The sequence below is a fragment of the Ochotona curzoniae genome, unplaced genomic scaffold (genome assembly GCF_017591425.1).
Source record: "Ochotona curzoniae isolate NIBS_2020 unplaced genomic scaffold, NIBS_Ocur_1.0 contig_1302, whole genome shotgun sequence".
In the NCBI taxonomy this organism is placed as follows: Eukaryota; Metazoa; Chordata; class Mammalia; order Lagomorpha; family Ochotonidae; genus Ochotona; species Ochotona curzoniae.
Genome location: NW_024465035.1, coordinates 15,172,630 through 15,188,141, shown reverse-complemented (window position 1 = coordinate 15,188,141; position 15,512 = coordinate 15,172,630). Strand labels below are relative to the sequence as shown.

At 55.5% G+C, this 15,512-nt stretch overlaps 1 protein-coding gene across 2 annotated transcripts in view; it reads left to right on the top strand.

The window, feature by feature from the left end:
- The first annotated feature begins 835 nt into the window (after positions 1–835).
- Positions 836–15,512, top strand: part of OSBPL10 (oxysterol binding protein like 10) — a 164,840-nt gene continuing 150,163 nt past the window's right edge. For both annotated transcript variants that reach the window (XM_040963936.1, XM_040963927.1), the window contains exon 1: positions 836–1,304. In XM_040963936.1, coding sequence (XP_040819870.1) covers positions 1,015–1,304 — 290 coding nt within the window. In that variant the 5' untranslated portion in view covers positions 836–1,014. The remainder of the gene's footprint in view (positions 1,305–15,512) is intronic.

The following is a 15,512-nucleotide window of genomic DNA, read 5'->3' as shown; positions in this document are numbered from 1 at the left end:
CGCCAGGTCCCGAGGGGGCAGGGGATGAGTGTGGGGCTGGTGAGTGGTGTGGGACCTTGGTGAAAGAGGGACTTGCGCAGGTCTTTGAGTGTTCGCTCTTCCCGCCCCGCCTCCGTGCATTTAACTTAACTCCACCGCGAGACTACGCCAGGGCAGCTCACCTGACGCGGTCAGCTGTCCCTGTCCCCGGCCCCCTGTCCCGCGGGCGGCGCCTCCGGGCTTCCTGCTGGCTCCCGGCGCTCGGCGGGGGCGGGAGCCCGAGGTGCAGGTTGTGCGTACGTGCCTAGGCCTGGCGCGCCTCTGGGTGTGTGTGTGTGTGCGTGTGTATGTGTCTACGCGCGCGCACGAGCGCGGAAGAAGAGGGAGAGAGAGGCAGCCTGCTGGGTGCCCGGGTCAGGTCGGGCGCGTCCATATCCGGGTGGACCGTGTGTGGGTGGGGCTGCCCATCCCCCTCCCAGGTCCCGAGGTGGGGTGGGGGTGGGGAGTGCCGCGCCGAGATTGCCTTTCGCCCCTTCGAATCCGGGAGGGGGAGGCAGAAAACGCACGAGGGCGACAGGGCGTGGATGCAGGGCGTGCCCACCTTGCCGATAGGCGCCCCCCTGGGCCCCCACTCTCCACCCCCACCCCGGGGCCCCGAGCTGCTGAGGGAAGGGAACGTGGAAGAAAGAGGAGGAGCACCCCGAGGGGGGCACGCCGAACCAGCCCGGGGCGCTTAACTTGCCCGGGGAAACTAGTGCGGAGGGAGGGGCCGGGCCGGCCGCGCCGGGAGGAGGGGCGGCCGCAGCTGCATCCAGCCCCGTTTGGCTTGCTTCCCAGCTCTCCTTCGCCGCCACCTCCTCCTCTTCCTCCTCTGTATGAGTCAGGCATTTCCCGGGGATTTGGAGCAGCCACGCGCGGCCCGGGAGCCCGGAGCTGTAGCAGCAGCAGTGGCGGCAGCACCAGCAGCAGCAGCAGCAGCCGCCGCGCCGGGGCCGCCACCGCGGCCGGCACCCGCGTCCCCGGCGCGCTCGGATCATGGAGAAGGCGGCTCAGGGCGCAGACGGCAGCGGCGGAGGAGGCAGCAACCACAGCAACAGCAGCAGCCGCAGCAGCAGCCGCGCCACTTCGGCCGGCTCCTCGCCCGCCTGCTCCCTCGCGGGCCGTGGGGTGGCGAGCCGGGCGGCGGGGCTCGGCGGAGGGGGTAGCCGCAGCAGCCCGGGCTCGGTGGCCGCTAGTCCGTCCGGAGGAGGCGGCCGCAGGCGGGAGCCGGCGCTCGAGGGCGTGCTCAGTAAATACACCAACCTCCTCCAGGGCTGGCAGAACAGGTAACGTGTCCCCCGCGCGCGCCCCTGGCCCCGGCGCGCGCAGCTCGGGGGGGGCTGTGAGTGCGCGCACGCGCCGGGGGCTGCCTCTGTCGGGGTGTATGTGTTTGGGGGGGTGGGTCCTGCCTGCGTTGCTTGCTACCTGCCAGCTGTGCCCGGCCGGGATGGGGCGCTCCGGGGCCCCACCCCGGGGCCGCACCGCAGTGGCGGAGACGAGAGCCGTGGCTGACGTGTGCGCCGCCACCTGCGGGGACCTGGAGTGCCCGCTCGTTGGTCCCCGTGCCTAGCGTGCCAGCGGTTTCGCCCTCACCCCCTGAAGAATGGCTGGGAAAGGGAAGGCGGAGGGGGGCGTGCTTTTGTGCCGGGGCCGTGGAGGCTTTTAGCACATTCGCTGAGATCCTCGCGGCAGCTCTTCATAACGTAGTTTATTGTAAACTTTGGTGTTTTTAAAGAAAAACCACTGACCACAGCGAAACCGGTACTTGTCCTCCTGTGCGTTTGGACCGCCCCTTCTCCAGTTGGCACCTTTGCAAGACCATCACCCTCTTCCCTGTTCTAGCGGGCAGCTTGCTGTTTAAACAGAAGCTACTACTCTCCCCCCACCCCACCCCCCAGGTGTCTTTAGAAGTTTCTGGCACACTCTCCCCTCTCCCAACGCGATTGGAAAGCCTCGGTCTGAGCACTTGGGAAAGCAGGGGGTTTAGCGGCCAGTGATGGGGGAGGGCTTGCGTGGAACAGATGTGCCCCGGCGTTTGCTGGATCATCGCCTTGGTTTCCCGGAAGCAGCCCGAGGTTCCATACAGATGACTTACAGCAAGGAGGACCCAGCAGGGCTTGCTGGAGTGGTGGTGGGGGGCATCGCTTGCCCTGCCTGTCGACCTTGGCCAGGCTGTGAGGTTGGAGCCACACCTAGGAGAAGTTCAGTTGTTCCCCCTGGCTCCTGGTGGACAGTCAGGCGTGGTTTTCCTTCTTTCAGAGACTGCTGGAGGAAGGTGGGGACTGCTTCCAGCTCAACCCCCTCCCCCCCACCCCAGGCCCTTCCTTTACACTTAGGTGAAATACCACTAGGGCAAGATGGCTTGTGACTGTGGAGTTGTTAACATATGGCTGGGGAATTCTCCCAGCCACCTGGGTTTCCTTGGAGATCTGTTACGCTAGTGCAAGTTGCACTTCACTTTTGAATTCTTGTAGATTTCAAAATAGTCCCGAGTGTTGGTGTCAGCTCTCACGTCTCCAGCCCCGTCCGTTCTTGTAAGCGATGAGGAACAGGTAGCGTGTATAGAATGAGAGATGGGCCATGTCCCGCTCTGACCTCCGTTCTTGCACTTGTGTGTTGTTCATGGCGGTGGTTGTGGGCAGTGTCAGCTTTATGTGGCTGGGCCGGGCAGTGCCTTGAGCGGCCTTTCTTCACACGGCCCACAGAGCTGTTCTCGGGAACGGTTTTACCTGCGCTATGTGTGAAAGGATTTGTTCGTTGGGGTGGATTTGGGAGGAATTGGAGCACAGCAGTCTGCCGCTGTCTGTCCTCACCGCTTGGCAGACCGAGCGGACAGTGTCTCGGGAAAATTGCCCCAGAGCCGGAGTTTCAGCGTCTCACTTTGTGTTCTGGGCACGATGTGGCAGCGTCCATTAGTGGTCTGGGACAGCTTGGCGATGACTCTGATGGCACAGGCCTGCCTGCCTGCTCTGGGTGGTGGAGGTGCCCTGTGAAAAGGAGGAGAGAGGAGGGTGAAGATGCAGCCATCTCTCCAGGGGCTGCTTTATTGAGCACATACTTTGGGGGGGGGGGGCAGGTGCTGTGCCAGGAGCTGCAGGGACTGCCGGGAGCAGTTCCAGCCGCCCAGGGACACGGTGTGATGCAGGCAGGTGGACAGGGCCCCTCTGCCCTCACGGCCAGCCACGGGCAGTTCTCACATTGCCTGCCCGCGTTACCAGGCCTTTGGAAAGGCAGTTTGGGCCACAATAAAAGACTTAGAAGATGTCACTGAAGGGAAGACCACGTGTTGGGTGGGGGGAAACACTTAAGCCTGGCAGAGGAAATCTAGGACAGCTGGTACCTTCATACCTGGTGGATGAGACAGGGTGGGATTAATCTGAGCGTGGGAAAACATGCATTTAGAATTTCCTCCAGTGCTGTAGGGTGTTCCAGAGGCTGCTGTTGTGTCGAGTGGGTTAAGCTGCCGTGTGCAGGGCTGCCATCCCATAGGGACTCGGGTCTGGGTGCCAGCTGCTCCACTTCTGATCCAGCTCTCTGCCAATGCAGCTGGGCGGGCAGCAGAGAGTGGCCCAAGTGCTTGTGTTGCTGCCACCCATGTGAGAGATGTGATTTCTTGGCACCTGGCTTCAGAGTGAACCAGCAGACGGAAAAATCTCTCTGTTTGTATTACATATGACGCTGATAAGCAAATGGAAGAGCTAAGAAATTCCACAAGGTGGGAAGGGCCATGAGGGTTAAGCAAGACGGGGGGGGGGGGGGGGGGGGGGGATAATGAAATACTGAGAAGTATCTGTGGGAGTCACTTCAACGGAGGCTCTGTTTTGTTTGCTGTTACTGAAGTTGTAATTGAGGGCACAGTCTTATCACTTGTGTGTTTAGTTTTGTAGGGAGTGAAGCTGGAGGGGAGTGAGCCAGCTCCGAGAACATAGGGAGGCAGGATGGAGTGAGATGCCATGGCACTTTGGAGGCCAGCCCAATTTCAGACCCCGTTTCTGCTTGCCTGGATAGATTTTACTTTATCTTTTCCAGAGTCAGATACTGAGGGAGATACAGAGGCAGGGAAGAAAGAGCGAGCGAGAGAGAGAGAGAGAGAGAGAGAGAGAGAGCGAGCTTCTGTCCTTTGGCTCACTCCCTCCCTGGCTGCAGTAGCTGGGGCTGGGCCATGCTAAAGCCAGGAGCCTGGAGCCTCGTCAAGGTCTCCCCCACATGGGTGTAGGGGCCCAAGGACTCGGGCCGTTGTCTGAGAAAAAAGCAGGGAGCTGGATCTGAAGTGGGGCAGCCGGGTCTTGAACTGGTGCCCACATGGAATGCCAGCATCCCAGGGGCAGCTTTTTTTTTTTTTTTTAATTTACTGATTATTTATCTTGAAAGTTAAAGAAGACAATAAGGGGTGAGACAGAGGGATCTTGCAGCTGCTGGTTCACTGTCCACATGGCTGCAAAGGCCAGTGCTCTGCCAGGCTGAGGAGATCTGCATCTGAGAGCTTCTTCCAGGTCCCTCATGTGGCTGACAGGATTCCAAGGACTTACCTTCTGCCGTTTTTCATTAGCCAGCAGCTGGACCAGAAGCAGGGCAGCCAAGACTCTGTGTCCATAGAGGGTGCTGGTGTCACAGGCCAGTGGTGCCTGGATTTTTCTTTGTTCAGTTTCAAATGAAATCTGTTTAATTTTTTAGTTCACAAAGGTGAGTTCTGTCTCTCCAATCTGCTGATTTCCCAAATGGCCACAGCCGCTGGAGGCTGGCCAGGATAGGAGCTGAAATCCAGGAACTCAATTTATATCTCCCACATGGCAGTTTGAGGACTCAGTTACCTAAGCCAGCACTTGCTGCCCGCAGGATCTGAAACCAGGAGCCAGAGACAGGTCAGCCCAGGTGCTGGAATGTGGGAGGTAGCGTCTTAACACGGTCTAATTGGTGCTTAAGGAGTTCACTCGAGGGTGGGTGTTTGGCAAAGGGGTTATGGCACACTCGGGATGCCTGTATTATGCCATATCAGAGTGCCAGGTTCAAGTCCAGCTTCCTGTTAACACACACGCTGGGAGGGGGCATGTGCGTATCCCTGCCACACAGATGGGAGTTCTAGTTTGTTCTGTTGTGGGTGTTTGGGAAATGAACCAGTAGGTGGGACATTTCTCCTTGCCTTCCAAATAAATACATAAAAATAAAAACCACTAAAAAAGAAGAATAAAGTGTTCACTCTGGCTCTTATGTGGAGGTGAGATTTTTCAGGGCCCACTTATGAAGCAGGGAGCCCATCACATCACCGTGGTCCAAGCGCAGAGGATGCTGGGAGCTTGGACCCAGGAAGTGAGAGAGGAAAGTGGCTAGAGGATCCATCTGGATGACAGACTGGATGTAGAGGAACCGGCCGAGTGCTCAGGGATGCCCTGGACGTGCAGGGGAGAGAGGCTGAGCAAGGTTGAGGTGTCCTTTGTTGGAGGGGAGGATCTCGGATGGGAGTGGAGGGGCTCTGCAGTGTACAGTGTGTTTGTGGTAAGGATGCAGAATAGCCATGTTACACCTGCTAAGACATCGGCCAGTCTTGTGCTTAAACCCACTTGGATCTGCTTTGGGGTTGCTGATTAACACCAAGTTATTTAAGGAAATACTTTCTCTGGAGATTGTTAGATATTGGAGGCTGTTCATTGCCATTTGTGTGTTAGCATTTGAAGAGGGAGGAAGATCCTGGCTTCCGGTTCTTTTTCTCGTGGTGGGTGATAGAGGGTGTTTAGAACTCAGTAAAATACTGAAAGGTCAGTTTTGAACTGGGTAAGGCAGGTAGGTGTCCACCAAAGAAAATACCCGTAGGCCATGGTGCACTGTTGATTTGTGGAGGACATGGCACTTAGGTTCGAATCCTGGCTTGGGCTTGCCTGTGACCTTGGGTCAGTTCCTTCATTGAGCTCAGCGTCCACTTTCTTTTCCGTCCCCGGGGCAAGCCATGTCCTTTCCCTGCCCTGCCGCCCCGCCCCTCAAGGTGAGGATGGAGGGAAGTTGCTGATGAAGGACGCTGTGGGCTATTCTTGGACCTTCCGTTTGTCCCTTTCTTAAGTGATCTCCTGGCTGGTCCTTGGAATCTGAGGATTTTATTTTTGAGTCCTGTGGTTACCCTGGGACCGCATTAGCGTAATCAGCACAGGGTTCTGGATTGAGAGGAGAGGGTTGATGTGTGGAACCAGTCAGGACCAGCTTGCCTGCCCAAGCATCTCTGCTCTCTCTCAGCTGACCCTGCTTGGTTTTCCTCCTTAACCCTGGCTACCATGCTCAGTTTTCTTTGGGTTTGTCTCTGCAGTAGAATGTAAGCTTGCTCAGCACAGACAGTTTTGTCTGCCTGGGTCACTGGCTGCATGCCATGGGGGTTCAGTAGGTACTGCACCGAGGGGGAAAGAGGCAAGTGGCAGAGATCTCAGACCAGGGCTTAGCTCTGTGTCGGCCAGTGCCAGCCGTGGTTAACCTTGTACTGCTTCTGCACCTGCTGACTTCCTCGTGTGGATGTAGTATGTTTATCATTTGCTTTGTCCCCTGCAGCTTTGTAGGTCTTTGCCTTGCTGGGTTGTGGAGTGTGGCTTTTCTTGGGCTACACCCCCTCCCTCCCCCCCAGGACATAGGGCTCACCACGGCCCTCATGCAGGCTGCTCATGATGGAGTACCCTGAGGTTGCTTTTGACTCGATTTGGGATAACACCATGCTTTGAGGGTACAGTGTTGGAGTGTCCAGCATTTTGGGGCCACCTGTCCTATCTGCCTAAGCCACTGGAGTGTGTGTGTGTGTTTCAAACCACACTGAACTCAAGGGGAGGATATTTTGAGGTTTCAGGTAAGTGTGGAAGTGTTTGGCCGTGGCAGAGCTGGCAGTCACCAGCCTGGGGCAGTCTTTGTACATCCTGCCATTCAGCCACCCGGCGTTCTGAGGCTGCACATTCCGGTCCTTCAGGGACACCACGTGGCTCCGGTGATGGTGATAAGGGATGATTGCCCGGGTTACAAAACAGGGGGCCGTAGGATGTGCTCACCTATGGCACCTTCTTTGTGCTAAGCCAGGAGCTGTATAAAATAACACCTGTTTGGGAAGATTTCGCACCAAAATGGTCACTGTGCTCTCCTGGGTTGGCAGGGTGCTGGGTAGTTTTTATTGTTTCTCTCTCTTTGTCCTAATGTGAACCTGCAACCGTTCCTCGGGTTGGAAAAGTTGCTAAGGGAAAGAAAAGCTGCTGTCCCCATAGATTTGGGGTAACTCTGGAGTCTTGGAGGTGAATTTGAAGTCTGATATGTCCAGAAAAACACAAGAATGTTGAGCTCTTGCATGTTGGCGGAATTTTCAGATTGGAGCACTCCCCTACAAAGAAACAGCCCCCCCCCCACCATCCTGTAGCGTCACCTGCTTTTCCCTGCAAGGTGTTCGCTCTAAACCTCAGGGTGTAGGCTGGTTGCCTTCATTGTGAACTTGGCGTCATGCAGTGTGTCAGCTCTCTGTGTGGTGTCTCTCTCTTGCTGTTGCTTTTGCAGGATTCCCCCATGGTTCTGTGGGCAGTTGGTGGCTCTTTTCCTGCTTTGACATCCCCTTGGATGAGTGCATTCAAATACAGCGAAATCTCCTGCAGGCTAACCTCCGAGTTGCCCCCGCCGGTTTGGTGCTGGTTGTGAACATTCTGGTACGTGGATTTCGCAGCACCAGTGGATGGAAGATCTCTCTGTGTTTTTCTCTCTGTATTCAAAATGAACACATTTAAAGAAGGCTGTTAGGAATTTGAGCGTGTATTGGGAATGTGACTTGGTGTAGGAAGAATGGGGACTACTGGCTAAAGCAGTCCTGGATTTAAGCCTTGCAGTCTGCGTTAGTGCCCAGTGGCTATTTCAGCACTCACATTTGTTGTCTTAAAGTTCTGGAGGTTGCAACTTTCAGGTCGGCTTTTACCTGCCTGGGACCGGAATGCTGGCAGGACAAGGCTTTGCTCTTGTTCCCTCTGGACACCCTAAAGGAATCCAGGAGTGGGAATTTCATTCCTTGCTTAGGCAGCTTCTGGCGGCTGCACGTGCTCCTTGGCAGGTAACCACATCATTCCTGTCTTGGTCACTGTCCCCTTCTTTTCATGTGAGCCACATCTCTCTTCTTCCCTGGTAGAAGAACTTGTGTGGGGGTCCGGCACGGTGACCTAGCCACTAAAGTCCTCGCCTTGAACGTGCCCGGGATCCCATATGGGCGCCGGTTCTAATCCCGGCAGCCCCGCTTCCCATCCAGCTCCCTGCTTGTGCCCTGGGAAAGCGGTTGAGGACAACCCAAAGACTTTGGGACCCTGCACCCGTGTAGGAGACCTTCAGGAAGTTCCTGGCTCCTGGCTTTGGATCAACATAGCCCTGGCCATTGCAGTCACCTGGGGAGTAAATCATCGGATGGAAGATCCTCCTCTCTGTATACCTGACTTTGCAATAAAAGAAATGAAATCTTTATGAAAATAATAATAAAAGAGGAACAACGTGTTTGAATACTTTTGGAACCCATCCAAGGGTCCAGGGCGGCTTTCTCAAGATCTTTAATCTGATTGCACCTGCCACTTGGCCAGGCGAAACAGCATCCGGCGACGAGGAGGTGGATGGGTTGGGGCTGGGAGCCTTGTGCAGGTAGGCACAGAGCCATGATTCCACGCTTGTGTTTCAGCTCTGTTCCCCCCACAACCCCGCCACCCGTTTCCCACCCGTAGTGGTTACCATGGTGACTAGCGTCTTTTGCACGGGAGGGCTCAGGTTGCTGTCATGAACGTGGGTGGGTTTGCTCATCTCTCTACGAGACAAATACACCCATCCTACCCACCCGGGTTGGTAGAAGGTAGGCAGGTAACATTGAGAGGACATCACATCTGATGGCTGTGAGTAAGTCTAATCTCCTTTCTCTGGAAAATTAAGAGTTTCTTCAAATGCTGCACTGCCATTCGTTTTGGAAGTGCACACGTAATAATCCAAGCTTTCCCTTTTATCATCCCAGTCACTCATTGGCCTGAGGACTTAAAAACCAGCGTAATCAATAAATGCATGGCCGCAGGTGTCCTGCTGGATGGGTTCTGACAGGTGTTCCAGTGGTACAAGTTGTTAGAAAGGCAGTGAAGGATGGCCTAAGTGCTTGGGCCTCTGCCCACCTGTGTGGGAGACCCGGAAGAAGCTCCTGGCTCCTGGCTTCAGATGAACCCCGCTCTAGCCTTTGTAGTCATGTGGGGAGTGAACCAGCAGTTGGAAGACTGGTCTCTCCCCCTTCCTCTGCAACTCTGCCTTTCAAATAAATAGTTTTTTTCTTTCTTTCAAAGATACCAGGTGTTTGCATCCTACCCAGCCCAGAAGCTTCTCGGTGCTTCTGTGCAGCCACCTCTGCTTGGCCTGCAGCGTCTTTCTGGTTTCTGTGACCATGAAGTGTCCTGGCTGTTTGTGGGTTTCATGTGCCTGGAGCCGGTCAGGATAGTCTTTTTGGTGTCTGCCTTGTTTGACTCAGCGTGATGTGCTGAGATTCAGCCATGTTGCCGTTCCGTGTCTTTTGGTTGAAGACACATCGCATGACTATATCGCCATTTATTTTTGCACTCACGTGTCGATGACCGTTTGGGGGTGTTTTGCTTGCAATTTGGGACAATTGCAAATAAAGCTGTTTGTGTAAATGTCTGTGTGGACATATGTTTATGTTTTTCTTTCTGATTGTTTTGAAAAGACTTGTGCGTTTTGGTCTTCCATCCACTGGCTTGTTTCCCAGTTGGCTGCCATGGCAGGGGATGGGTCAGACCCAAGTCAAAAGCCATGAACTCTGGATCTCCCAGTGAATGGCGGGTACCCAAGGAGTCGGGCCATCCTCTCCTGCCTTCCCAGGTGCCTTAGCAGGGAGTTGGATTGGACGTGGAGCAGCTGGTCTTCTAACTGGTGCCCATGTGGGATGCTCGTGTTGTGGTGGCAGCTTCCCTCACTGGACCATGGCACTGGGCCCATTTTCAGTACTCTCTCTTGCATACTCCCATGTGCTAATTGACTCCTCCAGTGCCCACAGCAGCCCCTGTCCCCACAAAGAGACCAAAGCTCGGTGCTGGGAGCTTGCTGTGTGGGTCTTCCACGTGGGTAGCAGGAACCCATGTGCTTGAGCCATTGCTTTCTGCCTCTCAGAGTAGGCCTCCACAGGAAGATGGAATTGGAAGTGGGCTGAAGCTGAGAATGGAGCCCAGGCCTTTACGAGCCTTGACTGTTAGACCTCTGCTTTGACTCTGCCTGGCTAAAGTCCTATGATTAGAATTGCTGGGTTCTGGGCCTGGCGTAGTAGCCTAGTAGCTAAAGTCCTGGCCTAGCACACACCAGGATTCCATATAGGTCCCAATTCTAATCCCAGTGGCCCCACTTCCCATCCAGCTCCCTGCTTGTGCCCTGGGAAAGCGGTTGAGGATGACCCAAGGCCTTGGGATCCTGCACCCGTGTGGGAGACCCAGAAGAAGCTCCTGGCTTCGAATTGGCACAGCTCTGGCTATTGCAGCCACTGGGGGAGTGAATCAACGGACTGAAGATCTTCTGTATATATGATTTTCCAATTAAAAAAATAAATCTTTTTAAAAAAATTGCTGGGTTCTTCTTAGGATAGCTGTGTCCTTTTTATTTTTACTTTTATGCCAGATTCTACCGAAATGGTCAAACCCTGTCCTGCTCCCGCCCACAGGGTGTCAGCCCACAGGGCTGCTCAGGGGAGCCACCTTCCTGCTTCCTGGCTGGCCCTGTTGCTGCCCTGTTGTTGCCCCTGGGGTCTAGAAGGCGGGGCTGTCTCACCCTGTGCTCTGCAGGCGTGGAGCCTGGCGAAGGCAGGGATGCCTCCTGGCCACTGCCACCTTACCTCCTTTTGGCCAGCTGACCTTGAGCAAGCTCTCCGGCGTTGGTCTCCCTGTCTGTGAAGAGCTACTGGCCACGTTGCGTCGTGAGGCTGGTCCGCGGGGCTTGGCTCTCGGTAGTCCTCAGCGGAAGTGTGCGGAATGGGATGCTGGTATTTTTGTTTATTGGATTGTACGTTTGCAAAGTACTGAGTGAGAGAGTCAAAGTAGACCGAGCTCTTCCATCCACTGATTGATTCTTCAGATCCCTGCGCTAGCCAGGGCTGTGCCGGGTCGAAACCAGCTACTTGGAAATCAAGCCAGGTACCCCGTGTGGGTGCCTGGTACTTGAGCCATCGCCCGCTGCCTCCCACGGTGTATCCTAGCAGGAAGCTGCGGTTGAAAGTTGAGCTGGAAGTGGAGTCTAGGAGGAGGGAGTTTTGTGTTTTAGGCAGACAGCTGGTGCAGGAAGTTGAGGGTATGTTGGATGTATGTTGAGAATCTTATGCCTGGGAATTAGTGGTTCTGCAGGGTCGCGTCAGCGCCGCCCCTCACTGCGGGAGAAAACCCCTTGGATACGCACCGAGACGGCCGTTGCTGTTGGCAGCCCGGCCCGAGGTCCCTTGGCATTTGCTGGAACACGTTTGTCTGAGGCCTCGGGGAAGAAAGACGCAGTTTGGGTCTTGGTGGCTCGACAGAGTGGTGGAATGGCTGTGTCGGCACCAGGGGCGATTTGGTGCAGTGCGGTCTGGCTCTGGGTGGCGAGGGGGGGGGGCGGGAATTTGGGGCCAGGCCAAATCCAGAATTAGAAAGGACTCCTTGCAGAAATTTGATTTTTTCGATAAGCCAGCCTGCGTTGAATGCGGTCGCAGCCCAGGAGGGAGGTGCTGCATTCCTGCCTCACACGCTGATGGCAATCACTGTGAGAACATGAAGAAACCGGAGAGGCCTTCTTGCTGTAGCGGATCTATTGTTTGAAGGTCAAAGGCGGCCCAGGAGCCTGGAGCCAGGAGCTGCCCCTGCCCCACTGCCCTGCTTTTTTGTTTTTGGTTGGCTTTTAAGAGGCTGTTTGCTTTTGTGTGGTTTGGGCGCTTTCTGTAAATGTAGCCGTGAGCACTTTGGATGATGAAAAGCAAACGCATTTCCCTTGTGAGCGAGTTCCAGTACTGGATGTCTTAAGTGGCTTTCTGCGGTGCCAGCCACAGAATGTCGTGTGTTAGGGCAGGGGATGAGAAGGGTCAGTAGGGATCAGGTGTTTTATAAGGTGAGGGCAGCTGACCTCTGACCCTGCAGTCGGGACGATGCCCAAGCCCTGAGCTAGCTGGCAGTGCCCTCCCCGCATACCTGCTCTTCCTCGTGTGTCCTCAGGCCTGGTGGCGTGTTTGGGCTGCAAGTACTTGTTGGACACATTTACCCAGCGTCGTGTGGGCCACGACTGGGAAAGGAGCATGATGGGGAGGAACTGAGGCATGGCTGGGAGGAGGGGACTGACCTGAAGGCCCCCTCCTTGGCAGGTGGAGGCTGGGGACCCACACAGGCTCCTTGGGCTGCGTGGCTTCCGTGGCTGCTATATAGATCCCCTTGTGAACCAGCTGGTGCGCTGCCGTGGGCCGGAGAGCACCTGCAGGCTGCCTTCTGACCCACACTGCTCTGATGCGTGCAGTCCTAGGTGAGGGGAGGAGGCCTTAGGGGTCTGCTTGGGGCGGAGGCGGAGGTCCACTAGGCTGTGGAACCCCAGCTTGGGTCTTTAGTCCCTGTGTGACTTCAGACCAGTGACTTACCAGCCGTGGCCCTCGGTCGTTTTTGTCTGTGAAATGGGAGTAAATTCCACGTCTCCCAGAGTCGTGGGCTAACGGAGAAACTGTGTGTAAGGGTTTAGGACAGTGGCCGATGCACAGAGAGCACCTAGATGGAGAGGCATCACAACCTTTTAAAGACTTTTTAGGAAGACTCATTGATTTCAAAGGTAGTTAGAGAGAGAGAGGGGAATCAGTTATCCATCTGTGGGTTTGCTCCCCAGATGAGTGCGAACATTGGGGCTGCTGGGCCAAGTTGAAGCCGGGAGCCCTGAGCTTTGTCTGGGTCTCCCACGCAGGTGCAGGGCCCCAAGCCTTGGAGCGATCTTCCGCTGCCTTCCCAGGCCACAAGCAGGGAGCTGGATCTGAGGGGGAGCAGCCTGGATGCGAATGGGTCCTTCCGGTACAGAATGCCGCCTGTGTGGCAAGTGGCAGTGCAAATGCGCTGCACCACGGTGCCAGCGCCAGTAGAAAGATTTTAATTGGCTTTTTGTTCTCTCCCTAATTCTGGAATCAGGCATCAGAGTAAGTGTCCAGTGAGCTCAGCAGGAGACTGGTTGTGTGAGGGTGGAAAGATAGAAGGACATGGGTGTTGTGACTTTTCAGGGTTCCCTTGCCTTGTCGGCGGCTTTGCGGTCCCTGTTCTGTGTGAGGGTTAAGGTGAGGCAGCCTCATCAGCATGCCGGCTCCAACTGCCTCTTGCAGGGTGGGGGGACATTTGGGTGGTCTTCCTCAAAGCCTAGCTTTTCTCGAGTTGTGTGAACGCCTTCGTTTTGGCCCGGGAGGCTCCATTTTGAGTTGTGACCCGGTTTGTTGGGCTTCATACAAGGACTTCATGCAGGCAGTGGCTTCCTGCACCTTCCCCTGCGGAGCAGGTGCAGACCACTGTCAGGATTCAAGGGGCTGAGCGCCCCCGTAACGGAAGTACCTGCTCTCCCGGGAGCGGAGGGGGAGTGGTGGGCGGCCCAGTCGACACTGAAATCTCGGGAAGTTTACTGTGAGGGCCAGGCCTGGGCGCGGAGCTGGTTGGCAGAGATCCTGTGGTACAGTGGTTTGCAAGCGTGAAGGGGGGCGCGGTTTGGGATATGGGAAGGCTGGAAGTACGTGAGGGTGGCTCGGGCATAAGGCATCGCCACAGGGAGAGTGCTAGCCCAATCAGTGACTCTGGACCTATATTCAGTTTGTCCTGGAACCTCCTCTTTTAGCTAGTCTGTAGAAGCACTCTTCTGCCCCTTGCTTGGGATAGTCCTGAAATGATAGCCTGGATATGAACAAAGTTGTCACTTTCTTGGTATCTTTTTACTTGATATTTCTTCTTGGAACACAGAGGTGATGGTTGGAATTCTAGCAGCCATGTTGACTCTTGAGGTGACCCCAACAAAGGCAGCTAAGACAGAAGAAATCTGTTTTTTTTTCTTTAATTTGAAAAGAGGTGTTACAGAGGGATAGGAACAGAGACAGCTCTTCCGTCCATTGGCTTCACTCCTGAAATGAGCTCAGTGGTTCGGGCTTGGGCCAGGCCAAGGCCAGGAGGTGGGAACTCCATTCTGGGTCTTCCCCCCCAGGTGGCAGGGGCCCAGTTACTTGGGTCATCCACTGCTGCCTTTGCACATGTATTAGCAGGAAGCCGGAGTACAAGTAGAGCAGCTGGGTCTTGAACTGGTGCTCATATGGGATTCAAGTCTTGACAGGCTTAACCCACTCCACCATAATGCCAGCCATTTATGCCAGTCCCTGAAAATGGATTTGAGGACCATGTGGATCAGAGCTGAACTGCTGCCCTCTGGGAATCTTCATGGGGGCTGGTCTTGTGTAGGTTGCTGGGGTAGGGGGCAGCGCCGTGCTGGGGTAGGGGAAGCGCCGTGCTGGGGTAGGGGGCAGCGCCATGCTGGGGTAGGGGGCAGCGCCTTGCTGGGGTAGGGGGCAGCGCCATGCTGGGGTAGGGGAAGCGCCATCCATAGACCGGGTAACTGAGACATAGAGTTGTTGATTGCCTGGGTAATGGGTGAGACCGCGATGGATCAGACTGCACAGCCTCATTTTTCATATAGGATTGCGAGGACTTGATCTTAGGGTGCACATTGACCAGCTCATGGCATGGTGAGATATTTCATTCATTCTCTCTCTCTCTCTCTCTCTCTCTCTCTCTCTCTCTCTCTCTCTTTCGGCTTGGGGCTGAAGGGGTGTCGCACATTTGCAGCTCATGTTCTGCCTCTGTGGGATTCTTGTGTGTCTGGGTCCCGCCCCATTACCAATGCCTTACACATGGGCCTGCTGTCCCGCCGGCTGGCTGACCACACGGCCCAGAGCTGCCCTGCCTGTGACCCGGGGCTGACTCACGCAGGGCCTGGTCCCTGAGTGGCTGAGCAGTCAGCCCTGCCCGGGCGGCCCCGTGTGGTCTCCGTGATCCGGCGTGCCCTTCCTGGGTCGCAGCTTGGTGCTAGGCAGTGACTTGCGTGATTTTTTTTCCTGGCGTGATGGAGCCTCTCTCTGGAGGAGACATCTGCAGCTGGGACCTTGGCTCGGAGCCGCTTCGTGGATTTGGGGCCTCCTGTGACTGCAATTTTTGTGTCCCACGTCACTTCTCAGGGTTTCTCTGGAGTCGGCAGACATGCGGGAACTTGGCATTGGAAAGCCCAAACTCCGTGTTTGTGGCTGCTCGTGCTGAGAGGTGGGGTGGGCAGTGTTGATGGGTTAGGGGGACAGCTAGGGTGAAGAAAGGCTTTGTGATGAAAGAAGGGGATGGAACTTAAGCCTAGATTAAGAGGGGTGTGTGTGTGTCTGTGTGTGTGAAGTAAGCCCTGGTTGGATGAAGCTAGCTGTGGTTGTTTACGTGGTGGAGTAGCATTTTCTGTTTCTTGAGGCATACTTTTTTTCT